Consider the following 12,210-nt stretch of genomic DNA (forward strand, 5'->3'; position numbering starts at 1 on the left):
TTTTTCTTGTGGAAGCTAGTAAAATTTTTAAATGTAGTTATCGAAGGGCTTATTTAAAATAGCAATTGAAATGTGCAATAATAGCTTTAAGAGTGATGTCCTACTGTGAGAGTCAAATTAGATTTCATAAGCTGTAAAACTCTTACCTTTCATCAATATGAAGAACAAACTATGAATTCCTCCAGAGTATGTTTATAGAACTTGACCACCACTAACTGCTTACATTAATTCCTTCATTATTAACTTTTTAAGTATTGGGCATTTTTTGTATTTTAGCTTTTGATTGATTGCTCTTTGTAGCATTACTTTTTCTTTTTTTTTCAAGTAATCCATTTATTTCATTCAATTGGAAACGTAATTTCTTCATGTGATTTTGTTGCTAAGGAAAACTGAAACTTGGTGGGATGAATCCCATGATTGGAGTATGGCTATTGATGGCTACGGGCTGTTCAGAAGGGACAGACCAGGAAGGAGAGGCAGGGGTGTTGCCCTGTATATCAGGAAATGGTTAGTGTGTGAAGAGCTCTCCCTGAAGAACAGCCACAAAATATTTATTCTGGTTCTGGCAAACTTAAACAGACCGAAATACTCGGGTGCACAGCCGAGATGTGGGGGTGCAACTTCCCAAAGTAACAGGAACAAATCCCAACCTGTTCAAGATCACAATCTGATCCCTGAATGCAGCCAAGGTCACTCGGATCCAATCTGAAATGCGCACTGTAAGGTAGTGGGAAGGAAAGAGAGAGAGAGAAGGGAAAAGGAAAGAAATCACCACATCAATGGGTAGTGACAGTTCCTTGGTAACACATGGTCACTGCAGCAGCTTCTTCCAGGCTGCGTGGTCCAGCCTGGTCTGATCGAAGTGATGGGCGAGAGAGAGTGAGAGCGAGGGAATGAGACCACCCCCCCGCGGAGTTCCTTGCGAGTTCTTTTGTAAGGCCCGTCCGACTCCCATCAGCGTGTGTTGGGATGCTCTTGACGTGTCTTTTGGAAGAGTCCGGTCCGCACAATCCAGTGGGTGGAGGAAGGTGGGGGGTGGGGGAGCAGCACCTGATGCTGCATCACCTCCCCCTGTAGCAGACAGCTCAGGACCCTGAGCTCGGCCTGGCAAGGAAGAGCAGTGCTTACTCCTGCACCTCCCCTCCACTGAACCCGGTGCCACAATTGAGCCCCTCTGTGATATCCCACGCTCTGTCCTTGGGGACGGCTGCTGCTGCACCACCTCCACTCTTCGTTGCTGGCACCACAAAACAAACACACCAATGGGCAGCCTTCAGACAAAATGTTTAAGGCAAAGAAAGAAGCAAAGTCGGGCTTTACATTCCACCCCATGACTTAAACATTTGTCACAGAACTCAAATCCAGAACTCAGGTCCATGCTGTCTCTGATGGTGACACTTATAAGAAGGGAAGGGGATGAGGAGAATAAGGCTGAGGAAGAGAGAAGGAAGGGGTAGTCTCGTCTTAGATTCACGAGCTATCAACCTGCAGTCAAAAGACACAGGGTATTTCCTAGATCCGCAAACTGCCAACTTGTGCCTAGGCCTCCTTCGACTTGTACAGTTGAAAGACAAGAAGAGTTCGGGATTGGGATATACCGGATAGAGGAAGAAAGATAGGGAGGAAAAGACAACCAGGATGGCATGCGTGGTTATCCAAGGGTCAGGATTAATATAACAAGAGCTGAGTGAACTAGTATGAGTATAAATCTAACAATCAAAAAATAACATTTTAACAAATAGGGTTGAAACTACAGTTCTTATCCTTAGATTAGCAATGGTAAATAAACAACTCCAATGTTAATGCATAACACACAAGCAATAATAATTTTGGAGCACTGAAAGGGGTGCCGCTTATTTTCCAAAAAATTTTACAGTTCAGTTCTGTAACCAGGATCCCACTGGCTCAGATAAATTTAGGGGGCTTAAAACCAGATTATTAGGAAATTTGAGGCGTGTATAAAGCCTCATAGTGACCTGGTTTCTCCATGGGATGGAATTTTGGATCCCAAGGACAGAACTCACAAAACTGTGTGATGATGACATCCTCAAGAGTATCCTTCACCACCACTTTCTTGCTCCCAGTCGAGATCGGTGGGTCTACACCTCTCTTCCTGAAGAGCAATAATAGCATTAACTGAGAATATCAACAGACAAATATGCAACTTTCTTATGAAATGAAATATTCAACTTAGGGAAACCCAAAATCTGTAATACAAGTATAGTGAATGTAGCCCCATTAACCATATTAAACACACACAAAATCAACGTTTGTAGCAAAGAATCTCAATACAGGTATAGCAAAAGTATCCACATTAATCATGTTAAACCCAAAGACAAAATCAGCAGTTGGGGGAAAGGTCTCAGCCTATCTTCAGCGGCAGAGGTCATAGCAGCGCATGTCAGGATATGTCCTTGGTCCATACGGCTCCGTGGTGGATCGAGTTGTTTTTGTTCCTGATAAAAAGAAAGAAAACGAAAATTCAGTCCAAGAGAGGGACGATTTTATAAAGAAAGAACAATCCAATGTGTATTTATTTTATTCGCCTTTCCATGGGCATCGGTGGCTACCCATGCATACGGATTAAGTGGGGTTTTTAGATTAAGGGGTGCCTCTCAAAATTTGGGAGGCTCACGAGGACAGGGTGTCCTGGGCAGTATCTAGACTTGCCGAGGGGGAAAGTAGCCAATACATCCCCTTGTTTGTTTTCTGTGAGCCGTCTAAAATAGGCCTACTGGCTGCTTTATGGGTTGGCTCCATGAGTTTTTGGGTAGCTCCATGAGTTTTCTCAGCCTGAGGAGGTGCTCTTGCCACATGTCTTTCGGAAGCGTCCAGCCCATGTAGTCCAGTGGGTAGAAGACAGTGTGGGGTCAGCACCCGCCGGCTGCATCACCTCCCCCTGCAGCAGCAGCTCTGGACCTTGAGCTCAGCCAGGCAAGGGAGAGCGGTGCTTACTCTTGCACCTCCCCTCCACTGAACATGATGTGGATATGTATACACACATTTATCACTTGTTTGTTTGCAAATTTTTATTTTATAATAGAAATCAAAGACTGTAGTTAAACTTAAGATCTAAGATTTTAATACATGTGACTAAAAAACATGAGTCTGATGGATTTTTGCACCTTGTCAATTTTTTGGACCTAGAAATGTGTTACGTGATCCAAACTGGGTCGTTTTCTTTTGTTTGTGGATTTGTGGATGCAAAAAATTGTTTTAAAAAAATGTTTTCATTGATGCAACTATATGGTTTTTCTGGTATGTACATTTCTGAACTTTTCATTTGAGGCAGCGAAAGACACTGCATCTTATGAGAAATTAATGTCTGTGGTTTAGGAGAAATTATTAGATCAGTATGTTCCTGTAAACATAGAAAGATAAAAAATAAACACTCAGTATGGTAATGTCCTTTTTAATACCATTAAGAAATTATTAAAACTGTTCTTCAAGAGCTAAGCTCTTGAGTAGTATCCCTAATGAAATCCCTCAAAGCCAAGTCTCCAAAGTCATAGTAGGTCTAAGTCATCAGGTGCATTGATTTTTCAGAATACTAGGGAATCCAGCCCCTATTTTGGGGATAACTGAGAGCTACACCTAGAAATAAATCTTGCAAACAATTTCTTAATGAAGTAAAAGGATCTTGGCATGTGAGACTTTGTGGTCTGTACAAAATAACAGCTACAACAAAAAGCCACCTGAATGCAACTTCCCCTTTCAGAGTCCCAATTCTAGCAGATCCCTGGAATTCTTCATTACCCTTGGGGAGTTAAAAATCTGTTTTGGCACCCTTTCCCCCAGGCTGTCCTTTACTCCTCTCATAATGTTCCTTGCTCACTGAAAAAACTTTCTGTGTTTAAAAAAGCATTTTGTGACATCCTTTCTGGTTGTCTGTTTGCATTTAGGGGTTTTCATATTTCAGTCTCCCTGGTGGCACTTGGGACAGGATTTATAAAAGACTTGGGCACTGTCCTTCTGTCAAAGGTAGATGTGGTACAAGTTTACAGTGCCTTGCTGGTGCTTTTCAGAGTTGTTCCAGCTGTTAAATAGTCCACATTGATCCATACAATCATTATTATTCACTTGTAGATGGGGGAGGAAGAAGTTGAAAAATCGAGTGAGATTTTATGTACCTGTTTAAAGTCTATTAAAATATTTGTTCTATTTCTGTGTTTATTTTGTGTGATGAAAATCTAGGTAATTATTGTATCAAATGCAAAGCACAAAAAATACCATAGTTCCACAAATATCTGCTAACAGGCAGTCTGTTTCTGAAGAATACTTCTGCACCTTGACATGTTAGAAGATGAAAGACGAGAGGCCAAACATAATAGAGAACCTTCTAATGACTTGGGAATATTATGGTTATTTGGAGTCTAATACACTATTAATTTTTAAAATAACAGAATAATACAAAAGATTGAACAAAAATTACTTATAATTGGCTTCTCTAGAACTAGCATGGTGGGGTATTGTTACACTGAAATTGCCAGATACTCTTACAAACAGAAAAACCAATTTTCTATAGAAAAGTGTAAATAAATTTAGCAATTTCAGATCTTTACTTCATTCTGACTATCCTCAGTTCCTTGTAGACAAAGAGATGCAGTTGACGTTATGCAGAGATAAATTAAATTTCCCTGGTCTTTATTGCTGAAGCATATTTGGAAACCCTGATGTATAGACAGAACTCATAGGCAGAACAGTAAGATTTTGCTTACTTCTGTCAGTACTGTCCCATACAGTTCATTGTATAGTTATAACAGATAAAAAGAATTGTGGTTTTAAACATATTTTTTTGATGTCTTGAAAATGCTGACTGCCTGAGAATGTGGCTCCTTCCTGAGATTATCTCAGAAAATGTGCCATAAACTGTACTGCAAAATTGTACAGGCTGGCAACCTGAACCCTAGCTCTAGTTTACTAGAAAGGATAGGTTATGGTAAAGACTTTCCAGCATATGTCAGGTTAGCATAAACCCAAGCATCCTTAAAGCAGGAGTCTAGAAGAAGAAATGCAGCCTAGAAGTACCTCAGAGCAGGAATTTTAGATTAATCTTTTCTTAAACTTAAGTCTTTTGAGTTAATTATATCAGTATTGTGACTGAAGTTTGTTTTGATGCAATCATTTGTACACTAATTATCCTCATACGCAATGAGACATGGATGTTTATTGTACCATTTTATTTTATTTTTCCTTCCTCAGGTATCTTTAATTTTTCCTTAACAGTCACTTCTGTTACTAAAATCATCAGTCTGGTGTCCTCAGAAATACATTTAATCTGAGTTGTCCATCTATTAGCAAACTAGTATCCCCCAGCAAATAGGACTTACGTTAATATTTTTTTTTGTCCTCGACTTTGGTTCTCTAAAATGCTTTCTGGAAAAGTGGAGACTTAGGGATGCAAAAGACAGGTGTTTAAGGAATGCTCAGCTTTATTTCTTTCCTACGTACTTTCTGTTGTAAAAGGAGAGTCAGTTATCTTAGGTTTGTTGCAAGACCTTTGGTAGCTTCCCCATGTCTTCCTCTAACCCTGGTTCTGCTCCTATCTGTGTAACCATTTTAAGCAACAAAATATTACAACTTAAGAGGACTGACAGAGACTGTTATGCCTAATGCCATCTCCTTCTTGGGCTGTGATGGAGCCAAGCAAATCTCACCTATATCAGCGCTTTTGTGAACAGCAAATATGACAGAAAGCATTCACATGTGCTTAGGGGAGGACTTTAGTTTAATTCTTCCTGCTGCTGTTAGGAGGGAAAACTTGTTCCCAGTTTGTGCACAGTAGGCCTCAGCTGTGAGATGCTGTTAACTAAAGATTTTCTGATAGCCTAATCCATCACAAGTGAAAACCTTCTTGCTGTGCAGCTGGCACACTGAACAAGTAATAGGCATAATCTAGGTGTCAGTTAGGACTCTAGCAGAAATGCATATATGTTTATTCACATGTATGATTTGTCAGTGTCTTTTATTGTACTAGACAGTGTGCTGGTATTGGAAATAATCATGCGGTTTACTTTTCTTGGCATATTAGATAGACAATTCTTATATAATGCGATATGTGAGCCATATGCATGTATACCATGTTGATTTCCATAGAATGTCAAAAACTATTTTCCTCAACATACACAAAGATTTATGACTTATGAGCCTTATAAGCAGGCAAACAATAGTTTTACCTTGAAAAGCAGATTATATTCATTAAGAGTTTAAATTATCCTCTGAGAACCAAGCACTTCTCTTGGTTCCTTTCGAGGAAATATTTTGAATGCTAGTGTGTAAGTCATGGAGGAGGTGTATATTTCTAAATAATATTTCCCTTGGGATTGTTTTGGCTGAGGAATAGAGCTTAAGCAGGCAATTCACGTTTTTCTAAATCAAGTTATGTTGGAGTGTATGCATTAGGCAAAATTCAGCTAAATGCAAAATCATTCTTTTGTTCTCTTTACTTTTAGATATTGTTCAGAAATGGCTGTATAGAAGCTTATTTCATTATGGTATATGGAAATAAATTTAAAGAAAAACATGGTTAAAATGAGAAAGAGAAGAAGAAAAAATTTTCTTTCCCATAATTTAGACATCTGAACAGCAATTTTTGCTCTCCTCATTATAATGTCTGGTACTTAATCAACAAGAATAAATTATTGTCCTTCAGCTATACTTATTTTCCCCCTCTAGTTTGTGCTTTTTGTTTTGTGTTACAGCTGTTAAAAATGTGTAAGAACAGCTTTCCAGTTGGCACCGAAAGTGATAAAAATATATGTGGCCTGTGATTTGAGGCAATTAATTTCCTAGTTCTAGGTCATGATTCTTGGCTCTGGATCACCTGTCCTTTCATGTGTCGAAGCATGATAATCTCTTAAGGGTTTATGCTGGGAACATGGAACTGAGGTTATGGTCTTTGTTTGGTGTAGGAGTTCTGGAGTGACCTCATGATGTTAAACAAGGCCAAGTGCAAGTTCCTACGCCTGGGTTTGAAATCCGTGATTTCAATACAGACTGGGGGACAATGTGATTGAGAGCAACTCTGTGGAGAAAGACTTGGGGATGCTCATTGATCAGAAGCTTGACATGAGCCGTCAATGTGCACTCACATCCCAGAAGTCCTACTGTATCCTGGGCTGCGTCAAAAGAAGTGTGGCCAACAGGTTGTGGGAGGTGATTTTCTCCTTCTTCTCTCTCATGAGGCCCCACCTGGAGTACTGTTTCCAGTTGTGGAATCCCCAACATAAGAAGATATGGAACTGTTGGAACAGGTCCAGAGGAGGGCTACAAAGATGATCAGAGGAGTGGAGCACCACTGCTATGAGGACAGGCTGAGAGAGTTGGGTTTGTTCAACCTGGAGAATAGAATGCTCCAGGGAAACCTTATAGTAGCCTTCCAGTATCTGAAGGGGGCCTACAGGAACGCTGAGGAGGGACTTTTTACAAGGGCACATAGTGACACGGTGAGAGAGAACAGCTTTAGATTGGGAGGCAGGAGATTTAGATTAGACATTACAAAGAAATTCTTCACCAGGACGATGTTGAGACACTGGAATAGGAAGTTGTGGATGCCTTATCCCTGGAAGTGTTCAAGGCCAGGTTTGATGGACCCTTGAGCAGCCTGATCTAGCGTATACTGCAGTGACTGATAGTCATGAAAGAGTTTAACAAACCAAATCAAAACTAAGACAAGATGTGATTTGCTGTTTAAAACACTACAATTTTCAATACCAGAGGAGAGAAGCAACTAAAAAACCCAATAAAAGCAACAACAAATACATCTGGGCTTTCAAAAAAAAAAAAATATGAACTACTTCAGAAGCAAACTCTAAAAAAAAAAAACAAACCTGCTTTCAAGGTAAAGCATGATTAGGTTTTGAAATTATTATATTAAACAGTCATTTAGGAGAAAGATAGACCCCGTGAGTCACAATGCTTTTTCTACTGTATATGATACTATCTAATAGATAGGTTGTCATAGCTTTAATGTATGTAAACTTTATTTTTCAGGGTTGGAAATAACGAAAGAATTTTGTTATATGAAATCTTATTGTTCCAAGTAGGCTTATTAATTCTAATGTGCCAGTGTAATATATTTCTTTTTACTAGGAAGTATACATCATAAATATCAGACCTCAAACTCTATATTTAAATATTTAACTGTAGTTACATTGAACTTTTAACTGGCTTTCTAGAAATTATTAGATCATAATGAGATTTTTCTGGTGCTTTCCTGTTGACATCAATGATTTGTAATACAGTCATCTGGGTTTTAATGGTATTGCTGACTCCAATGCAAATGTTTTCATTTCAGTCTCTGTCATTAACTATGACAAATGTAACAGTTAAAAATATAGTGGGACATCACTATTAGACATGTCTTTTAAAAAACGTCTAGAAGTTATATAGAAAGAAGTGAGAAAAAATTGAGGAACGGGAATAGAGGATGAACTCAATTCACAGATTTATACTCGTAAGTAAAAAAATTAGAGATTAAGTCTTCTGCAAACATAAAATATGATTCCAACCTTAATTCAGTGAGGCATTAACCATTTGAAATGTTCAGGTAAATTTATTTCTTTTTAGAATAAAATTTGCAACTGATGGAGAGAAATAAAATAAGCAGGTGTTTGGGGTTATTCCCCTTTTCCTTAGGAGAGTTTATTAAATATGTCGCACTAGCTTCTAGTGTCCTAAAATGCGGAGTACTAATAATCTGAATTTTCCAGCATGGACCTCAAATACTTGTTTAAAAATTGTATGTCCCAAGCTTGAAAGTGATGCCTCTTTCAATAAACTTATGCTTTAATTCCACAGGCTAGTGTATTATCTACAATTATCTAATTTGGCCCACAAAATCCATCCCTGAATACACCCTTAAGTGGCTTTTATCTTCTATTCCCTTCTAGCTGGCATCTTATTCATACAAATCTGTCTCCTCACGGTTGCTGGTTTTCTGCAAGTTGTCTTAGAGTTTGGTGAGCTGAACAGAATGCCAAAATCAGAAAAATTTTGCAAGCATAAGAATAATTCCTCCCTTCGTGCAGGTACACAAAACACAGGATAGGAAATAGTATGTTTCACATCGTCCCTTTCTGAATCCAAGATCTTGAGGAGGGTCTCTAGCTAAAAGCAAGACTAGCAGAGAAAAGAGAAATATCTGGGAAGTGGGCCTGAAGGTAAATAGTGTTATCCTGAACATTCATCCTTAGGTGAAATGTTCTATGGTGGAGGAACCTTTTAGATTTTTTCAAATCTGAAACACCTGTTAAAGAATTTTGATGTCTTTTGCAGATAAATTGAACAATTCTTCTACTATATATGTGTATTCAATCAGTTGGATTCTGTCTCTCTATGCTCTTCTTAATCCACAGAAAAATAAATTGTTTTGTCTTGACATTTTATCAGGGGCTGGAGAGGAAGGAAGGAAGAGAGGGTCTGGTATTTGAATGCATGCCTACATTTTTAAATTACGTTTAGCACATCCAAAATATGAATATTAAATAGCTTGCTTAATTTTTTTCTTTTTTCTTTTCTCAGAAATAGTAACGAATGACACAGATCATCTGGGAGCAAGTCAGACTGCCCTCATAATAAGTCAAAGTTAATTTGAGATTTCTGGGGAAGGGGAGTTTATGTGGTTGTCAGACTTCCATAGGGAGGTTTTGGTGCTAGCATCTTCCTCCTCTTCCTTTCTGAAATGGTCGTTCTACCAAAGCATGGACATTTTCACATACCTGTATATATAAGGGAAAATCTACCAATTTCTACATCTGGTTACTTAGTTATCCAAGTTGGCCTGCTTTAGTAGTACAGAAACGCTTTTCAGATATCTTTATTGTTTTCAGAACAGCTACTTAGACGGTCAGGCTTGATTTTAACAGCAGCGGCAACTGCTAATTCCCATGTGCTCTCATGTCAACTTTTCTATAGCCGTATTCAGCAATCTCATTTTTTCAGTACTCAGTTCTAGCTTAAAAGTCTTTAGAAGAGTAGTATTTAGTAGCACTAAACCTTGTTCTGTTTTTAGGATACGTACTCAACTGCCTGGCAACGTGTACTATAAGCCTGTGGTACAACCTATAGCACGTGAACAGGAAAAAAATGTGTGTGTATATCAAATGCAGCTCATGTCTTCTATATAAGCAAGAAGCCTGTCGATTTCTGAATTTCGCATCTGTGTCTATATGCAAGTCTGCATGTACTTCACAGTTGATGCAGGAAAAACAAATGTGAGGTCTGAGCTCTGGCTACAGGAATAATTAACTTGACCTATTACTTACTGCCCATTTTCCAAGCAACAATTCAGGAAGATGGAAACCGTATTAGTAGGTCTGATACTGGCAGTCAGCTGCTCTTGGCAGTCATCTTTTCCATAGCTGCCTCCAAGTTGTCAAGTGCATAAAGTAAAGATAAAATATCATAGCTTTCAAGGCATTGCTGAGGCTGACTATGGTGTTCCTTTTTCATAGAATTGAATGTATTTTATAGGAAGAGAAGAAATGGACTCCAGCAAATTACCTGGAACTTATCTCTTCTTATTTCTATGAACATTGCAAGCCGCTTGAGCTTCACTCCCTGATTGTAAACATTTCTAAAATTCCTCAACAGCATTGTTTTCCAGGAAATCTCTGTAGATCATTTATTATTGTACTAATGTGTGTGCAAAAGGTATAATGTTTGACAAGAAAACTCATATTTCTAAATTCTTTAAGACTGATGGTGGGATTAATTTTTTAATGGGTTAATTTAATGATTTTTTAAAATTAAGCTGACATATCACTTGTATATAGTATTTAAATAGCATACACCGTTTATGTACTGTATCTATGTACCACTAGAGCAATTTCTGCGATGCAGCATTGTTTTGTGGTGGCTGAGCTCAGCAGCTGCTGTATCTTTCCTTCTATATGGTTTTTTAATTTTTTTTTTTCTTGCCTCTTAGGATTTGATACCAGCATTTTGCCAATTTGCAAAGACTCCCTTGGCTGGATGTTTAACAGGCTTGATACGAACTATGACCTTTTGTTGGACCAGTCAGAACTTGGAAGCATTTACCTTGACAAGAATGAGCCATGCACCGGGGCGTTCTTCAATTCTTGTGACACATACAAGGACAGTTTGATATCTAACAATGAGTGGTGCTACTGCTTCCAAAGACAGCAAGGTAAAAGATGAGAACAAGCTGCGTATGTATATGACTGACCTTTTTGTACTGCTTTATCTTTTCTTAACATATTAAGAGGATTACAATGATCTACAAGCTCTTAAATACCGTACAAAGAATTTGTGTTGAGGTTTTTGACCTATTGTGAATACCTAAAATGAAGTATAAAAATTAAAACCTAAACAAGCAACCCAAGCTAAATGGAAAGGCTTGCTAGAAATTCAAGGATTCTAAATAAAGTGCAAAACAGCAGCTAATGCTTTTACAGCAATATTGTTTCTCGTGTCAGCTTCCAGTAAGTATGCAGAGGAAAGAGACCAAAATAAAGAACAAAATAGCTTAAATTATTTCTTTTCTAGTCTGTTTAGCCTACATTATAAAATAAACTTTTTCTATTTCTAAAGTAGGGCTTTTTAATGTTCTGCTTTGTGAGCCTATTAAAATAACTAAATTAACATTATGGATAAAGTTACTTGCAGTTATTTGGGCCTAAAACCAATTGATTTTTACTGCTTAGATGAATCTCTTGTTAATGTCCTGATGTGATTTTGTTAAACAAATAAACACAACCTGTAAGCATTATTTTCCTGAGGATCTAGGTGAGATATCATGTAAATTATATAATCAAATTAGTTGTAATGAATCAAAGAATTTACTCATTACATATTGGCTGAAATTGGACAGGACTTCCCCTTCGTTTTTCTTACTCACATGAGGGAGAATTTCAAAGGGATAAATACCAAAGAAGGTCCAAATTTCTGCTGCCAGTAAAGGATGATTTGGTGGAAAGTCTGCAAAGTCAGTTCATCCTTTCTTAAAAATATTTTCAATCTCACTTCAGCCCTTAGAACTCTCATGATAAATACCCATTTGTACTCAGCATCTATGGTTTTACTCTGATTTCTGTGGAAATAAACAGTTTTATCATGCCACATCTGCCAGTTGTAAATATGAACAAAAATAAAGCTGTACTTGTAGATACCAACTAAACATCAAGACTTCTTTGCTTTCTTAGTTAAAAATTTAACATCTAGTGTTTCAAAACAGCTTCTTTGTTTTAT

At 37.9% G+C, this 12,210-nt stretch overlaps 1 protein-coding gene across 2 annotated transcripts in view; it reads left to right on the plus strand.

Moving 5' to 3' along the window:
• The window catches only part of SPOCK3 (SPARC (osteonectin), cwcv and kazal like domains proteoglycan 3), a 182,740-nt gene that overhangs the window by 160,385 nt on the left and 10,145 nt on the right, over window positions 1-12,210 (plus strand). For both annotated transcript variants that reach the window (XM_054066070.1, XM_054066071.1), the window contains exon 8: window positions 10,928-11,149. In XM_054066070.1, the coding sequence (XP_053922045.1) occupies window positions 10,928-11,149 (222 nt within the window). The remainder of the gene's footprint in view (window positions 1-10,927; window positions 11,150-12,210) is intronic.

Source organism: Cuculus canorus, chromosome 4 (assembly GCF_017976375.1).
Source record: "Cuculus canorus isolate bCucCan1 chromosome 4, bCucCan1.pri, whole genome shotgun sequence".
In the NCBI taxonomy this organism is placed as follows: domain Eukaryota; kingdom Metazoa; phylum Chordata; class Aves; order Cuculiformes; family Cuculidae; genus Cuculus; species Cuculus canorus.